Here is a 16,259-nt window from a genome sequence, read left to right as displayed (position 1 = left end):
TGAGATTTAGGTAATGTGTCAGTCTCTTACGTATTTGCGATACTCAATCTCGGCGCTAATATTTACGGTGATTCCAATCTTGGCGCACGGGGAAGGGCCCGTTCCCTTGGATTATAACTCTTTGGGGAAGGAAGCGCACCGCCTCCCCGCACACACACTGTGTGATTACATAAAATATATTATATATATGTATATATACGTTTTGAATTTCACCTTGTTTGTTGACTTTTGCTTTTGCATATTCTAAATTCTTAACTATTTCTGTGTTGAGGTACTCGCAAGAAGGGAACACTTAAACACACACGACATTTGCTCGGACCTACTATTGCTTGCTTAGTTTATAGTAAGGTATTTCCCTTTCTTGACTTTCAAAACTTACAGAAATCATATTCTTTGGTTTTCTTCCATCTCCTTGAGTCATGTGTAACAAATATGAGTCCCTAGATTGATTTTAGCCCTTATGTCAATCATGAAGGTTTTATTCAAATAGCGTAAAAACTCATGGGTAAAGGATATCTTTGCTTTTTAAAAGTAAAAAAACAAAAAGCATACAATTCTGATATTCTTAGCTTACTTTTTTCATTTCAATTTAAAACATTGTTAATTTAAATTCACTTATAATAAATTTCATAATTCATTTTGTCTTTCCCCTTAGGCGGCCTACCGCACCCTAGTTGCTAGAATTTGTGATAGTTGCAGGTGGTGGGGCTAGAACCCACGACATGTTGCCACATAGTAGTGCCACCAGTATATGCCACCCGGCGTGCCGCGATGAGCCAAGATCGACAGACAGACAGATGGCCTGGCCAAAGCGCTAGCTCTAACTGGAAACGCACACGCCTATGGTTGGCCTTGGGTTAAAGAGTCTGGAGTTGCTGAGCACATTTAAGCTCGTGAGTGGTAACCTTGTTCTTCTTGTTTGCTTGCTGTTAAGTGAAATCTTGGAGAAAGAGAGTTGCCTGTTTTCCCCTGCATTTCCCGCCATGGCAGAGCACTTGGCTTCCATCTTCGGCACCGAGAAGGACCGTGTCAATTGCCCCTTCTACTTCAAAATCGGAGCTTGTCGTCATGGAGATCGTTGCTCCCGCCTCCACAATCGGCCCAGTAGTAGTCCCACTATCCTTTTGTCAAATATGTACCTTCGCCCTGATATGGCCAACCCTGGCATCGACCCTCAGGGTCAACAAGACACCGATCCTCGCAGAGTTCAGGAACATTTTGAGGTCTCCTCCTCTCCCGCTTTTAACCTCGTTTATTGGTTTAATTTGGATAGCTTGCATAGGTTATGAAATCCTTGGACCCGTCCATTTTCCCGGCTGCTTTGAATCACACACGATCCATTCATGAATCTCCCAGTGAAGCAAAACGATTTTTGAGACTCTGATTGGCTTCAAGGAGGGCAAGAATCGTTGTGTTAGCCGCAAAAAAAAACTTGGAAAATTTGCAGAAAGGCTCAGGGTAATTATAATGCCAAGGAGTGTGATCTTGGGCGTTTAGGTTGGAAGTGAGGGGCACTCATCTGTTTAGGCATGCAATTTTTTGTGTTTAGCTGTATCACACTTTTGAAAAACTTTAATGCAAGGCTAGTTACACAGAAACAATAATGCTATTACTTTCGTTGTTAACGAAGGAACCACAGAAATGCGTAACCTAAATTTTTTGGACATTAGAGTTTCATGAAGAGCTTGTTTCGTTTTCCTGAATATGATCATCCTTCGTTCAGGGAAAAGAGTCACTTCAACCTTTGGATCATGATATTAGGTGTCTGTGAATGTGGATACTAGTTTGCCCAACCAACTTACTGTTTTCTGTCAATTTAATGTCCTTAAAAGTGCATTAAAAAAAAAGGGGGGGGGCGGGAGGAGATCACGAGGACGATCACAAAATTGTCCTCTTGCCTTTCATGTTTGTAGAACAGGCCTCCCTCTCCACCGAGGTTGCCATCGTGCACAGATGTAAAATGTCCTTCTATGGTTTTAGTCTGGAAATACATTGTAAAATCAGTACGGAAACATTGAAGGGCCATTATGTAAGGCAGAAAGAAAGCTGAACAACGCTCTAATATGCAGTAGTCCCTTTGTTAGAGAAATATATGGCTAAGCTACTGCTTCAAAGCCATGTTGGCTAGTGTCCATGAACTTTGGAGGGACTTATTGAAGGAGGCAGATATCCCTTCACAATCGTGCTGGATTTTAAATGATTTCATATTAGTGATTCCTGTTTTTACTACGCTTTACACAATGATTGAGCTAGAAGATCTGAAGTTTAGAATTAAAAAGCTAATGGCTGAAGTTTTAAGCTGATATTTGACAAAGATAGATGCGAAGTGATAAAAGTTGAGAAAACAGATTTATGTTTTGACTTTTTGTGGCTAAATAATAAACATCATGACATTGATTCTAAAAAGAAAAGATACACAAAAGTCGGAAGTGTTGAGATTCCGCATCTCCAGGCGTGGCCAGCCGACCAGCCCCCATGCAGCAAGGGGGGCCAGAGGGGGTAGGCTGGCCGACCAGCTGGTCGGCCCAGTTGGCCTGACCGACCAGGCTGGTCGGTCCAGCCAGACTGGCCGACTACCCCCCCCTGGCTTGCCCTATAAAAGGGCCTCCTTCCCTTCATTTCCTCCATCACTTCTTGCAGCTCCTCAAGGCTCCAGCATACAGCCTGCTCCTGACCATCCCCTCAGAGCCCCCTCTCAGCTGCTCAGTTGGCTGCCCACACTCCCGCAGCAGATCTTGCCTCTTCAGGGCCCTTGCCTCCCCGCTCCAGGCCTCTGCCTCTTCGTTTCAGGCTTCTCCTGCCTCCGTGCTCTCAGGCTTCAGCTTTCTTGTGTTCCCCCCTTTTTCTCTGCTTCAGTTCAGCCTCACCAGCAGCTCCTGTTTTCTATCTTATTCAAGATATCTTGTATTTCAGTTGCTGCCCTGTTTAAGGGCTGATTTACAGCAGATCAGTGGTGGTACATTTTGTTATCTCTAGTGTTCTCTGTGTGGCTCTATAATTTCAGTTAGTTTGCATCTTCCGCTGCCATTTTAATATGGTATCAGAGCACCAGGTTACTCTCTGATCTGGGAACTTCTATATTGATGAAGTTGAAGAAGTTTGTCCTCCACTGACTACAGAGCTTTCTTCTCCCCTCCCTAATATATATATTTTTTATTTTTCCTTCCCGTAGCCCGGGCTATCAATAGCAGCCTACTGCTTCATCAAGAGCCTCTCCCCCCCTTCCTTCATCGCGCATCGGGTCGGCTCCCGTCTTCACCCGTACGACTTTATTCAGGGTTTTTTTTTTTGGCAGAACTTATTGGCTCTTGATCTTTGGGTTCGATTGTTGAGATTGGCCCTGTTCTAGACCTTGATCTTTTCACCAGCCCCGTTCTCTTCAGCCCCTTGTTGCTGTCCATTCCCTGTTTTCAGTTATGGCTGATGAAACAAAGGATTCTACTCCGGATCTTCGCGTATCCCCTATGTCCAGTTTCTTTCAAGAGTCTGACAAGCCTGTACGTATTCCCACTCTTCCTACATTTCCAGATGCTCGGCAGTTAGATGGGACCAATTATTCTCTTTGGAAAATTCAGATGGCGTCTGTATTGGAATCTTATGATCTTGCTGAGTTTGTTGATCCCGGGATCCCTCGTCCGTCACCTGAGGAGGAGCCACATGCTTCTCTTATCTGGGATAAATTGAATGCTCGTGTACGCTCGTTCATCTTTCTCAATTGTCAACCAGGGGTTCTCAATCATATCAAGCATCTTACTTCTGCACGTGCTATTTGGGAATTTCTTGATGGCATGTATCTTCGCGTCACTCCCATGAAACGTATTTCCTTGGAAGTTCAGCTTCGTCGCCTCGATCCAACTACTTCTCCTTCCATACGGGACCACATCAATAAAATGCAGAGCATGCATCAGGACATCCTCCATGCAGGCAAGGCTATCTCCTCCGAAGATATGGCTATTACTCTCTTATCTCATGTTATTACTGACAGTCGATATGCAGCATTCTATTCTTCTCTTATTACCTCTGGCCGCCTCAGCACCATCACTTGGGAGGAACTTGTCCCCATGATGATGGATCAGGAAGAACAGTTCACTAAAACCTCTGATGGTTCTTCTGAGGCTCTTGTGGCCCATCGTCCCAAATCACGATCCAAGAATGCCCCGTCCTCTGCCAATAACTCATCTGCTTCAGATCCCTCCACCAGTGACCGTCCTGCTCCCAAAGGTAATTGCAATCACTGTGGCACTCCTGGCCATTATTGGCGCAATTGTCCATACCGCAAACACAAACGAGCTGACGCACCTCTGGCCGCTGCGGTTGATGCTTCCCTTACCCCTACTCCTGCATTTGTTCACCTTGAGCTCTTGAATTCGGTCCCCCTTCCTGCAGCAGAGTCATTGGCTCTCCATAGCTCCGATGCTCGTGAATGGATTGTTGATAGTGGGGCCTCTCGGCATATGACCCCCTCCTCCTCACTGCTCCAGGATCTTACTCCTCATTCTGGTCGTGTCTGCATCGGCGATAAGCACTCTATTCCTGTTCATTCAGAGGGCTCTCTTGATATTATTCCTGATGGCAAAGGGGGTAAACACTCTTCTCGTGTTCTTTATGTTCCGTCTCTCGGCTTTCATCTCCTTTCGGTTCATCAGATTTGTCAAAACAATATGAAAGTTGAGTTTGAAGCAGCCTCTGTCACCATCCGCGATCGTGCCACCGGACAGCCGGTTTGGACCGGCCATTCTACTAATGGTATCTACAAGCTTGTTGCCCTTCCCTCCCTTACAGGAACCTCTCTTGGCGACCTTTGGCATTATCGGTTTGGTCATTTACACATTGATGCTCTTCATCGTGCTTTCCGTGATCAGCTTGTCCTCGGCCTCCCTAACGTCGGCACTCGCCAAGGTCTCTGTCCCTCTTGCATATTGGGCAAACAACATCGCGAGCCGTTCGCTCATCATGCCTCTCGCCGTGCCACTGTTCCGCTTGGTCTTGTTCACCTCGACCTATGTGGCCCTATGCAGATTATGTCCCTTGGGGGAGCCTCGTACTACATGCTCCTTGTTGATGATTTCAGTCGCTACTCTTGGATCTATTTTCTTTCCCACAAGGATCTGGCTTTCAGTCGTTTCCAGACCTGGCTAGCCATGGTGGAAAAAGAATCCAATCACTCCCTCAAAATTCTTCGTGCTGATAAAGGTGGTGAATTCACCTCTCTCGAGTTTGATCGGTTCTTGAGTAGTCATGGTGTCAAACGGGAATTTGCCAACACAGGTACCCCTTCTGATAATGGTGTGGTTGAACGTAAACATCGTACCGGTGTTGAAATGGCTCGGACCATGCTCACTCACAGTCAACTCCCTCAGTCTCTTTGGGCCGAGGCCATGATGACCGCCATCCATACTCTTAACCGCTCTCCGACATCAGCAGTCCCAGGCATGACCCCTTACCAAGCTTACTATGGATCTAAGCCCGATGTTTCCCATTTTCGAGTATTTGGCTGTGATGCTTATGTTCATATTCCTAAATCTGATCGTGGAAAGCTTGATCCTAAGTCCCACAAGCTCTTGTTCGTAGGCTACAACTCCGTCTCCACTGGCTATCGCCTCTATGATCCTCGCCGCCGCATTATCTCCGTGAGCAGGGATGTTCTTTTCGACGAGCAGGTCCTTCCGACATCCTCCGACTCTCCTCCTATTCTTGGAGATCCGTCCGATGCCCCGGAGCCCTCTCTCCCTCCACCTGCCTCGTCCCCCGGTACATCACCTCCTATTGTCTCTCCTCCGCCTCCTTCTCCGGCTCCACCCTCGTCTGCTCCTCCTTTGGAACCCCGCTCGGTACGTGTTCCACGATGGCTCATTGATACTCTCCGCTCCTCCGGTCTTGAGGATCCCTACTCCGAACCACCCCCTGATGATGGGCCTCGTCGCTCTCATCGCCATCTCCCACCATCCTCTTTTGATCCCCTTCATGTCAATTATGCCCTTATGTCTCGCATCCTCGCCACTCGTGAGCCCACTACCGTTCCTCAGGCTCTGGCCCAACCTCATTGGAAACAGGCTATGGAAGCGGAAATTCATGCTCTTCTTCGGAACCACACCTGGGACCTTGTCCCTCGTCCCTCACATCGTTCCGTCATTGGTGTCCGGTGGATTTTCAAAACAAAATACGCCTCTGATGGTTCTGTCGACAAGTATAAAGCTCGGCTGGTGGCTAAAGGCTATGCCCAACGACCCGGCATCGACTATGGGGAGACCTTTGCACCTACCGCCCGGATGAGCACCATCCGCACGATCCTCGCTCTTGCCGCCCACCATCAGTGGCCCATCTTTCAAATGGACGTCAAATCTGCATTTTTGAATGGTGATCTTCATGAAGAGGTATATGTGGATCAGCCGCCCGGCTTCATTGATTCTCGTTCTCCTTTCATGGTCTGTCGCCTTCGCAAGGCTCTCTACGGTCTCAAGCAAGCTCCTCAGGCCTGGAATCAGCGTATTGATACCTTCTTCTGCCGCCAAGGACTTCTTCGCTCTCTGGCTGATCCCAATCTTTATCTTTTTCATGAAGGACAGCTTCATACCTTCATCATTCTTTATGTGGATGATTTAATCCTCACCGGGAGTCATACCAATCATATCCTTGCCATTAAAGTTGCTCTTCAAACTGAATTTGAGATGACGGATATGGGCCTTCTCCATTTTTTCTTGGGTCTTGAGATTTGGCAGACTAAGAGGGGGTATTTTGTCTCTCAGCAACGCTATGTTCAAGAGCTCCTCGAAACTTTCCACATGGCTGACTGTCGGCCCATCACCTCTCCCATGGATCCCAACGCTAAACTCTCTGCTTCTGGGTCCACTGCTTATCCTGATGCCTCCCTCTACCGCCAGCTTGTTGGATCTCTTCTTTGGCTACTTAACACTCGACTGGATCTCGGCTTCTCTGTCGGCACCCTCAGTACCTTCATGCAAACCCCTTCGCTTTCTCATTGGCAAGCTGCTCGACGTCTCCTCCGCTATCTTCAGGGGACCTCTACTTTCGGGCTCTTTTATGCTGCCGGTGGTTCCTCTCCTTCCCCGCTCACTCTCCGAGGTTGGAGTGACTCCGATTGGGCTGGCGACCCCGATTCTCGCCGCTCTACCACGGGCTATGTTTTCTCCTTTGGCTCTGCGGCTATCTCCTGGTCCAGTAAACGCCAACCCACGGTCGCCCTATCTTCCACCGAGGCTGAGTATCGGGCTATGTGTAGTGCCACCTGTGAGGCTGTGTGGCTTCGGCGCCTTCTTCTCGATTGTGGTTTTCAGCAATCCACTTCTACCACACTTTTTTGTGACAATCAAAGCTGTATTGCCCTTGCTCGCAATCCGGTTTTTCATGCTCGGACAAAACACATTGAAATTCAGTACCACTACACGCGAGAGAAGGTTCTTGACGGTACCATTGTGCTCCTCTTCAGCACCACTTCCGACAACGTCGCCGACATATTTACCAAATCTGTTTCTCCTCCCCTTCTCCAACGTCATACCAGCTCTCTGGGTCTTGTGCCACACCCTGGAGCTGAGAGGGGGTGTTGAGATTCCGCATCTCCAGGCGTGGCCAGCCGACCAGCCCCCATGCAGCAAGGGGGGCCAGAGGGGGTAGGCTGGCCGACCAGCTGGTCGGCCCAGTTGGCCTGACCGACCAGGCTGGTCGGTCCAGCCAGACTGGCCGACTACCCCCCCCTGGCCTGCCCTATAAAAGGGCCTCCTTCCCTTCATTTCCTCCATCACTTCTTGCAGCTCCTCAAGGCTCCAGCATACAGCCTGCTCCTGACCATCCCCTCAGAGCCCCCTCTCAGCTGCTCAGTTGGCTGCCCACACTCCCGCAGCAGATCTTGCCTCTTCAGGGCCCTTGCCTCCCCGCTCCAGGCCTCTGCCTCTTCGTTTCAGGCTTCTCCTGCCTCCGTGCTCTCAGGCTTCAGCTTTCTTGTGTTCCCCCCTTTTTCTCTGCTTCAGTTCAGCCTCACCAGCAGCTCCTGTTTTCTATCTTATTCAAGATATCTTGTATTTCAGTTGCTGCCCTGTTTAAGGGCTGATTTACAGCAGATCAGTGGTGGTACATTTTGTTATCTCTAGTGTTCTCTGTGTGGCTCTATAATTTCAGTTAGTTTGCATCTTCCGCTGCCATTTTAATAGGAAGTGTTGAAGATGTTTGCTGTTGGATAGCTTTTCTTTTAGATAGTCTTTACAGCACAGTAGGTGATTCTTTGTTTGAACAAATTATAGGAATCCCTATGGGCACTAATTGTGCTGTCTTGATAGTAAACTTTTATCTCATCACTTATTAATTTGAGTTTATGCAATGTCTTATGTTTATCAATACCTGCCCTATCATATTACATAAGCTTAGCCTAGTTAGGTGTTTTATAGATTATTTATTTGTACCGGATGTTCCTGACTTTCAAGACTTTATGTACAAAGATGCTAGTGCTTTTGGAGAAGGAATCTATCCTAGTGACTTAAAGCAGTTCAAAAATAGATCAGAATATATTGCACAAATCTGAGTCAAATGCTTTACAGAAAGCTTCATCAGAGGTTGCAAAACCCACCTGCTGCAATCCGCTTCCCTGGATGCTCTACGGTGAGCACAAACTCTTCTCCTACTTCTGTCCTTGCATTCCTTTGGTTGCGTGCTTCTCCTACTTCTGTCCTTGCACTCCTCCACTCCTCTGCTGTCCGATAGACTGTTGACCTGCACACTGGAGTAGGGTGGAATGCCGAGAGACTGAACTCTTCAACTGCTAATGCTCCGGAGTCCCCACAATGGAGTCTTTTATAGAGGGCTGGGAAGTCCGGGAGCTTCGACTGGCCGACTTGGTCAGTAAACCCAGCGACCAGTCTGAGGCTCACACGTTCGTCTCTCATGCCCCCCCATCCTATATTGGCACCATGTTGTGGGAGCTTATAGGTGCGACAATGGACACTAATTTCCAACATTACCATGCTCCACAAATACGTGGACTGGTCTAGTACAAAAATTAGGTGTACTCCATATAGGCAGCCTGGGGGGCTGGCCTACCAACAGTGCAGTGGCTGTGTAAATGTGAGTACCAAAAGGGTCCTATACCTACTGGTCAGTCTCCTCCTTTCAAGCATTAGTGCTTCCTATATAGAGCAGGAAGCTCTCTTGTATGCCCTACCTCCACCTGCGTATGCCAGCTCAAGGGTGGACCATATGGATGACCTTCTCGCTGATTTGTCTGACCTGTAGGTCAGCAGCCCATGCATGGCCTGATGCAAGGCCAATGGCTGGCTGTCCTAGTGTCAACACCCCACACTAGTAAGGGCTGCATGTAGTGTCCCCCAGGGCATGTGTCAGCCGAAGCCACGATGGATCTCCAGGTGTCAAACCCATTGCACTCCTTATTTGGGGGCTTGCATGTTGGACATTGGACCCTCAAACATCAAACAGCCTTGAGTGCAAGGCACTTTATGCAATGAAGAATATGGACAAGGCTCAGCAGGATGTGAAATTGCAGATGATGGTGAGGATGCACCTAAGATCCATAATGTGACTCGTTAGGACCAGGATGTAGAATAAACCTTTGAAATTGAGAGCTAAAAATGGCTCTCCTTCCCTCGGGTTCACAATAAATCTCTATTGGACATTGCTTTCATTTCTAGGTGCTACTATTCGAATTGATGTCCATGCAATTGTTACCTCGGAGTGATGGGAGATAGAGGTTGCTAGTTAGCCTGTGGCCTTGCTGATGGACAGTTGACTGTGAACTTTCAAGGTCAGATTTGTGCATCACCGTGATGTCAGGTTAGTCCATTGAGGGTGACTTTTCATTTGAGGAGCAAGAGTTGTATTGGGATGATGGTGCCAGAACCTCCGACCTTGCAGGGGAATCCATTAAGAGCATGACCCTCTATTAGTGAACAGCAGAGCACCCATATTTGATCAATTGCAGATATTGAGGCTTGCATTCATAAAGGCAGAGTAGCAGAAGCCGCACATGGACAGGTGGTGCTGTGTTACCATGCCTACATCATGAGTCCGATTCTCAAATAAGTATATTTTCGCAGGTGATGCCACGAATCTCAGATCATACTACATATAGTTTTGTCTTAAGTCCCTCAAATGAGGTAATGGTCCAAGAAGCCAGGAAATACAGTGATCTATTTGTACCACAATTATGTCTAGGATCCTTTTGTTGTGGCATATTGACTGATTTCATTTCTCAGAACGCTTTTTAGTTTCATTGTCTATGCTCATGATCAAAGAGGGCGGGATTGTAGGGTGTTGTTGGATAAATAGGGTCAATGCCCCACTTGTTAGCCCCCTAATGAAGAATGTTGTTGGATAAATTGTTGGAAAGGTCACCTCCCCCCCCATATGAGGAGAGCATGGGGGAGGTGGACCTAGGGTAAGGGTTGCCAAATGGGCATTTGGTTGAACACACCAGAGAGAAAAACAAAGAGGGGGGGCTGCCAAGGACTGTACCAGGCAGTTATCAGCCTCCATGGAGGGCAGAAGGACTCTGGGTATGCCACGTGGCCATTGGGGATTGGCTGGAGCAAGGACTGCGTAGAGATGCAGACCTGGGACAGGTGGTGCTGACATCAGCAAGTGTACGGAGCAGGGTACATGGCTGTAGTATTGGTTCGAGCGGGCTACTCTAGATGGAGTCGGAGAGCAGGGGCAGAGAACTCAAGGGGTAATGGGCTTGTAGGCTCAGTATGTGGTAGGGGATTAACTAGTTGGCAGGTTGGGGTGGAGTTGGACCATTGACCCAAAACCTTTTTTGTATGGGAAGGATCACTTGAGTGGCACCTTTGGTCATGGGAGGGTAGACCCTTGTGGAAGGTACAGCGGGATCCATACGAGTGGCTATGGCCATCTAAGGTAGGGCACTCGGAGTAGGTGGCTGACCTACACCCTCCACATTGGTAGATGGCTTTAGTTGGATGTGTTAGTGTGGACCCCTCATTGGAGCGGCACTGGTTCAAGCAGCCGGTGTCGTGTGAAGATCCACGCTTTTCGAAAATGCAAATGTGTGCAATGCATGCAGAATTTGAATGCCGATTGGCCCTCCAATGGGGAAGAGCGCCCTCGTGAGAGTACTTGTTTCTTTTTCGACCTACATGCAAGGTGGGAGAGAGATGACGGATGAATGCAATGTGGTAGAAAGAATGCTACGTGAGATTCACAATGAAAGGGTGATACCCTTTCATTAATGTCCCTTGAGATCACTCAAGTTCCATCTTCCCATTTACACCTACCCTTAGCCTATGACCCATGCACCTACCATTCAATGCACTCTAATGCACCCTTTCCCTTTCCTATTGCCCCTAGGACCTAGACTCGTGTGTGCACATCTTTATTACTAATCATTGGCCAATGTTACATAGTTTTGGCGGTACTATTTACACCGCTTGATCGATCATAAATACAAACATATAACCGCACCATCAAATTGGCGCCTAACAATAATAAAGTTCTAATGACTATTAATTAACTAAATAATCATTTCTCTTGTCATGACACTCCCTCCTGCTTGAATGAGCAGAAGTCCTCTTCTGGATTATTGCTTGTCTCTTCCTCTTATGTGCACTTTCTCTTGTTACTTCTGCCATTGCATCGCCTCTTTGTAATCTGCGAGTATCTGTGGAAAATCTGTAAAGAACTCTTCTTCCATCCATTGTGCATCACTAGCTGGCTGGTTTTTAAACTTCAGTAAATACATATATCTCTTCTTTCCACGAGTACTCTTCTCTTTATGGTATACGATCTGTTCCGGAGTAAGAACTTCAGTCCCATCTTCAAGTTCAGGTTCTTCTTGCTGCTGAGTATCCAAAAACGCAGAAGTATCGCCATGGTATCTCTTCAAATTGCTCACATGAAAGATGTTCTTCATACGCCAGTGGGCTGGTAACTTCAGCTCATACGCTCTGGATCCTTCTTCTGGATATAAAGCTGCTGAAATCTGAAATGGACCATAAATCTTCGGTGCTAGCTTGACATGTTTGGTACTTCCTCTCACTGACTTGATTCTTCTTTTATCAATCTTCAATAAAACCCAATCATCCTCCTTGTAATAAACTTCTTTTCTTTTTTTATTGGCTGCCTTGGATTGTTGAACCTGGGCCTTCTTAATATGTTCTTTTACCTGCTCAATAACCTGTGACATATCCTCAGCAAACTGGTCAGCAGCAAAAATTCGCTCCCCCAAGTGTGTTATTGGAGTGGGTAAACATTGCCCATAGATGATTTCAAATGGGGCTTTCTTGGTGGAAGTATGTACAGTGTTATTATAAGCAAACTCTAACATGGGTAAGAACTCTGGCCACCTTCTAGGTTGGTCATGGACATAAGCTCGAAGTAAGTAATTATGGTTTGATTGGCATTCTCACTTTGTCCATCTCCTTGAGGATGGAAGGCTGTAGTAAATTTCAGTTTGGTTCCGAGATTCTTTAATAGAGCTGTCCAAAAGTTGCTAATGAAACGGCCATCATTATCGGATACAATGGATTTTGGTAACCCATGTAACCTGAAGATTTCCCTAATGAATAACCTTGCTGTTTCAGGAGCAGACAACTCTTTTTTACAGGGAATAAAATGAGCTTGTTTACTCAGCCTATCTATAACAGTGAAAATCTGCTCAAACTGACCAACCTTGGGGAAACCAGACACAAAATCCATTGTAATGTGTTCCCACCTTTCCGAAGGAATAGGCAAAGGCTGCAAAAGACCAGCAGTCTTACTTGTGTCAGATTTAATGCGCTGACATACGTCACATTGTTGAACAAAGGTCGAAACTTCTTTGCGAAGTTTAGGCCAATGGAAGTATCTCTCAATATTGCCAATGGTTCCTCTAATACCTCTATGTCCAGAATATGGACTCGCATGTAACTCACTCATGACTAGATACCGAAATGTTTTGGGTACACATATGGCACGTCCCAAAAATAAGTATCCATCCACGATGGAATAAGCTTCTAAATCCCCAACCTCATTACGTTGAATCTTCCCATAAATGTCAGCGAAGTCCTCATCTAAAGGATAAGCTTCAACCATTGCTCCTAATGATTTCTCCTTAATCACAGAAACGTGATTAACTTGGGGCCGTCTACTCAAAGCATCAGCTACTAAATTCTCCTTTCCCGGCTGATATTCGATATTTGGTTGCCCAAAGGATTGAATATATTCAGCCCATTTGATTTGTCTTGAAGAGACAATGGGTTGAGAGAACAAGTGCTTGATACTTTGATGGTCAGTCTTAATCTTGAAAGCAGAACCATATAAATAATGCTTCCATAACTTTAGAGCATGAATGACTGCCAATAACTCCTTCTCATACGTGATATATTTCAATTCAGCCCCTTGAAGTTTTCTACTCTCATAGGCAATGGGATGCCCTCCTTGCATCAACACTGCCCCAATCGAGGTACCACTTGCATCCGTACATACAACAAAGAACTCTTTGTCCATGTCCGGAAGTGTTAACAGCAGTCACTAATGTTCTCTTAAGCTCCTCAAAAGCTACCTGGTGAACCTCTCCCCACTCATACAAGGAATGCTTCTTCAACAAATCTGTTAGTGGGGAAGCACGACCTGCAAAATTCTTAATGAATCTGCGATAATAACTACACATCCCTAGGAAGGATCTCAGCTCATGTATGTTTTTGGGTATTGGCCATTCAATTATGGCCTTGACCTTTTTAGAGTCAACCCGAATTCCCTCGGCAGACACAATGTGTCCCAAATACTCTATTTCTGTCTTGAAAAACTCACTCTTCTTGATATTTAGGAACAATCGATCCTTCCTTAGGAGCTCCATCACCTTAGCAAGGTGATCCTTATGCTCTTCCTCATTCTGGCTGAACACTAAAATGTCATCAAAAAAGACTATGACAAATTTTTCCCAAGTAGGGTCGCAAAACCCTTCTCATCAGCCTACTAAAAGTGGCTGGAGCATTAGTTAGGCCAAAAGGCATGACCAAAAACTCATAATGTCCAGTGAGAGTGCGAAAAGCTGTCTTATGTTCATGCCCAGCTTTCATACGAAGTTGATGATAACCAGATTTCAAATCCAATTTGCTAAAAACTTTAGCACCTTTAAGCATATCCAATAAATCATCCACTCTTGGAATCGGATACCGGTTCTTAATCGTAAGTTTATTCAAAGCACGGTAATCTATACACATACGATATGATTCATCCTTCTTCTTAACCAATAATACAGGTGCTCCAAATGGAGAACTGCTTGGTCGAATCAGGCCTTTTTGCAACAGATCTTCAATTTGTTTTTCTACCTCCTCCATTTCTATCCTGTTCATCCTATATGGGGCTCTACATGGAGGGGAAGCTCCTGGCTCTAAGTCTATGGCATGATCATCTTCTCTCTCCATGGGCAATTCGAATGAGTCATCTCTTGAAAATCGATCCTCATAAGCTCTAAGGAACTCATTTCCCTTCCGATCTTCTTTTGAGATATGAAGATCTCGTGAATCCCGTATATACACAAGATTACAATCTACCCCTCTTTTTACCAATCTTTTGGCTTGGGTAGGAGTAATCAATGGAATTGTATACACGTCCCGATCCCCTACGATCCTTATGTTTTCATCCTTATGTACAAAGCAACAATGATGAGTATGAGGATGAATAGCAGGGTTAAAATCATACCGCCATGGTTTACCTAGTATCATGTCAACGTCTTGTAAAGGGGCTACTAGAAAATCCCTTCAAAAGGAATATTTCGTACTATGGATGTGTCTTCTTCATTGTGTCCCCTAAAAGCTCCTGAAAGCGACATGTTTTTTATAGGTTCTGGTTTAAGATGGAGTAATTTTGCCAATCTATCACTTACTATGTCATAATTACATCCATCATCTAGGAGAACCACTATTCTCTGTCCATTCACGAATCCATACACCTTAAAAAGATCATGAGGCCCAAAGGTATTGGCTGAATGGACAGCATTCACTATTGGCTCAATAGTCACAGTAGATTTCGAGGGTGACAAGGTAGAAGCCTCACCCTCTTGCTTGGATGCCTTGGCTTTTCCTTTTACTGAATTCGTCTTGGCAATCTTAGCCAAGAGAACGGGACACTTATGCCATACGTGCCCTGGCTTATGTTTCTTACAACCGAAACATTTTCCTTGCTTAATCAACTTCCTCTTCTCTTCGTCAGTCATAGAAGGAAATGGCACCCATCCAGGACGTGATTGGCTATTCACATTCCTTACAAGAGCTTTACCCTTCCCTTTATTATTCTTAAACCGGTTTGGTTTCCTAAAAGTGGGTATATTATTGGTCTTAGATGATGACCCATACTCCTTATTGAAGGGTTTACGAGGATTCAATTTTCTCTCGGCTATTTCAGCCAGCTTAGTGAGGTCCTTAAGCGTGGTCGGGTTAAACATTTCAACCTCGTACCTTACTTTTGGGCTTAAAGCTGCTAAATACTTCTTTCTCCTATCTTCCTCACTCTTTTCGGGTAACTCTAGAGAGAGTTTCCAAAATCTGGCTGTAAAATCTGCATTACTCTCATTATCGAACTGCCTAAACCTCTCCCAACGAAAGGTTAGGTTCTCTTCATGCCTCGGTGGCATGAAAGTGGTTTTTAGTTGCTCCACAAATTTAGCCCATTCATGAATAGGCTCTTTTCCTGTTTGTGACAAGGACCACCACATTAGAGCATCCTTCTGCAGATGCAATGTGGCAAGAGCAAGCTTCTCTTGCTCTGTCTTGTCTTGATGGGCAAAGTATAGCTCAAAATGACGAATCCAATTGAGGATTTTGTCAGCCTCCCTTGCCCCATCATATTTGGGGAACTCAATTCTCTCTCGCGGTTGGAATTTGGACCTCTTAGAAGAGTTACTCAACTCTTCATCCCCGAAGTTTAAAGTCCTCTTAGTCCCTAATCTTGTCATAATGGACTGCTCAATCATATTGCTAAGCTGGAAAACCAGCTTATCAACAGGAGTCTCCTCTCTTCCTCTTGCACTTGGATTAGAATCCATGTGTATTGGGTTTTGAGTTAAAGGTGTGAACTCATCACCTTGTTCTTGGCTGGTCTCATTTCTTCTTTCATTACGAAAGGAGAACTCCCTATCAGTAGGTTCTTGAAGGAGAGACTGTTGTAAATCTATTTGTGGGTTATCATACTCAAGATGTGTATAACTCTCACCTAATCCATCCTCTTCAAGAGGGGGTGAAGGTGTTCTTTCTCTCTCTCCTTGGGGTAATGGAGGAAAAGGAATAAGTTCATTGTTATAT

General features: G+C 45.7%; 1 protein-coding gene across 2 annotated transcripts in view; it reads left to right on the top strand.

The window, feature by feature from the left end:
- The first annotated feature begins 923 nt into the window (after positions 1-923).
- Positions 924-16,259, top strand: part of LOC147879741 (splicing factor U2af small subunit B-like) — a 42,256-nt gene continuing 26,920 nt past the window's right edge. For both annotated transcript variants that reach the window (XM_087371748.1, XM_087371749.1), the window contains exon 1: positions 924-1,223. In XM_087371748.1, coding sequence (XP_087227874.1) covers positions 984-1,223 — 240 coding nt within the window. In that variant the 5' untranslated portion in view covers positions 924-983. The remainder of the gene's footprint in view (positions 1,224-16,259) is intronic.

This window comes from Dipteris shenzhenensis, chromosome 33 (assembly GCF_047967505.1).
Source record: "Dipteris shenzhenensis isolate YYH24624 ecotype China chromosome 33, Dip_SZ_1.0, whole genome shotgun sequence".
NCBI classification, from domain to species: Eukaryota; Viridiplantae; Streptophyta; class Polypodiopsida; order Gleicheniales; family Dipteridaceae; genus Dipteris; species Dipteris shenzhenensis.
Note: the sequence above shows the minus strand (reverse complement) of the source record. Positions and strands in the feature narration are given on the sequence as shown.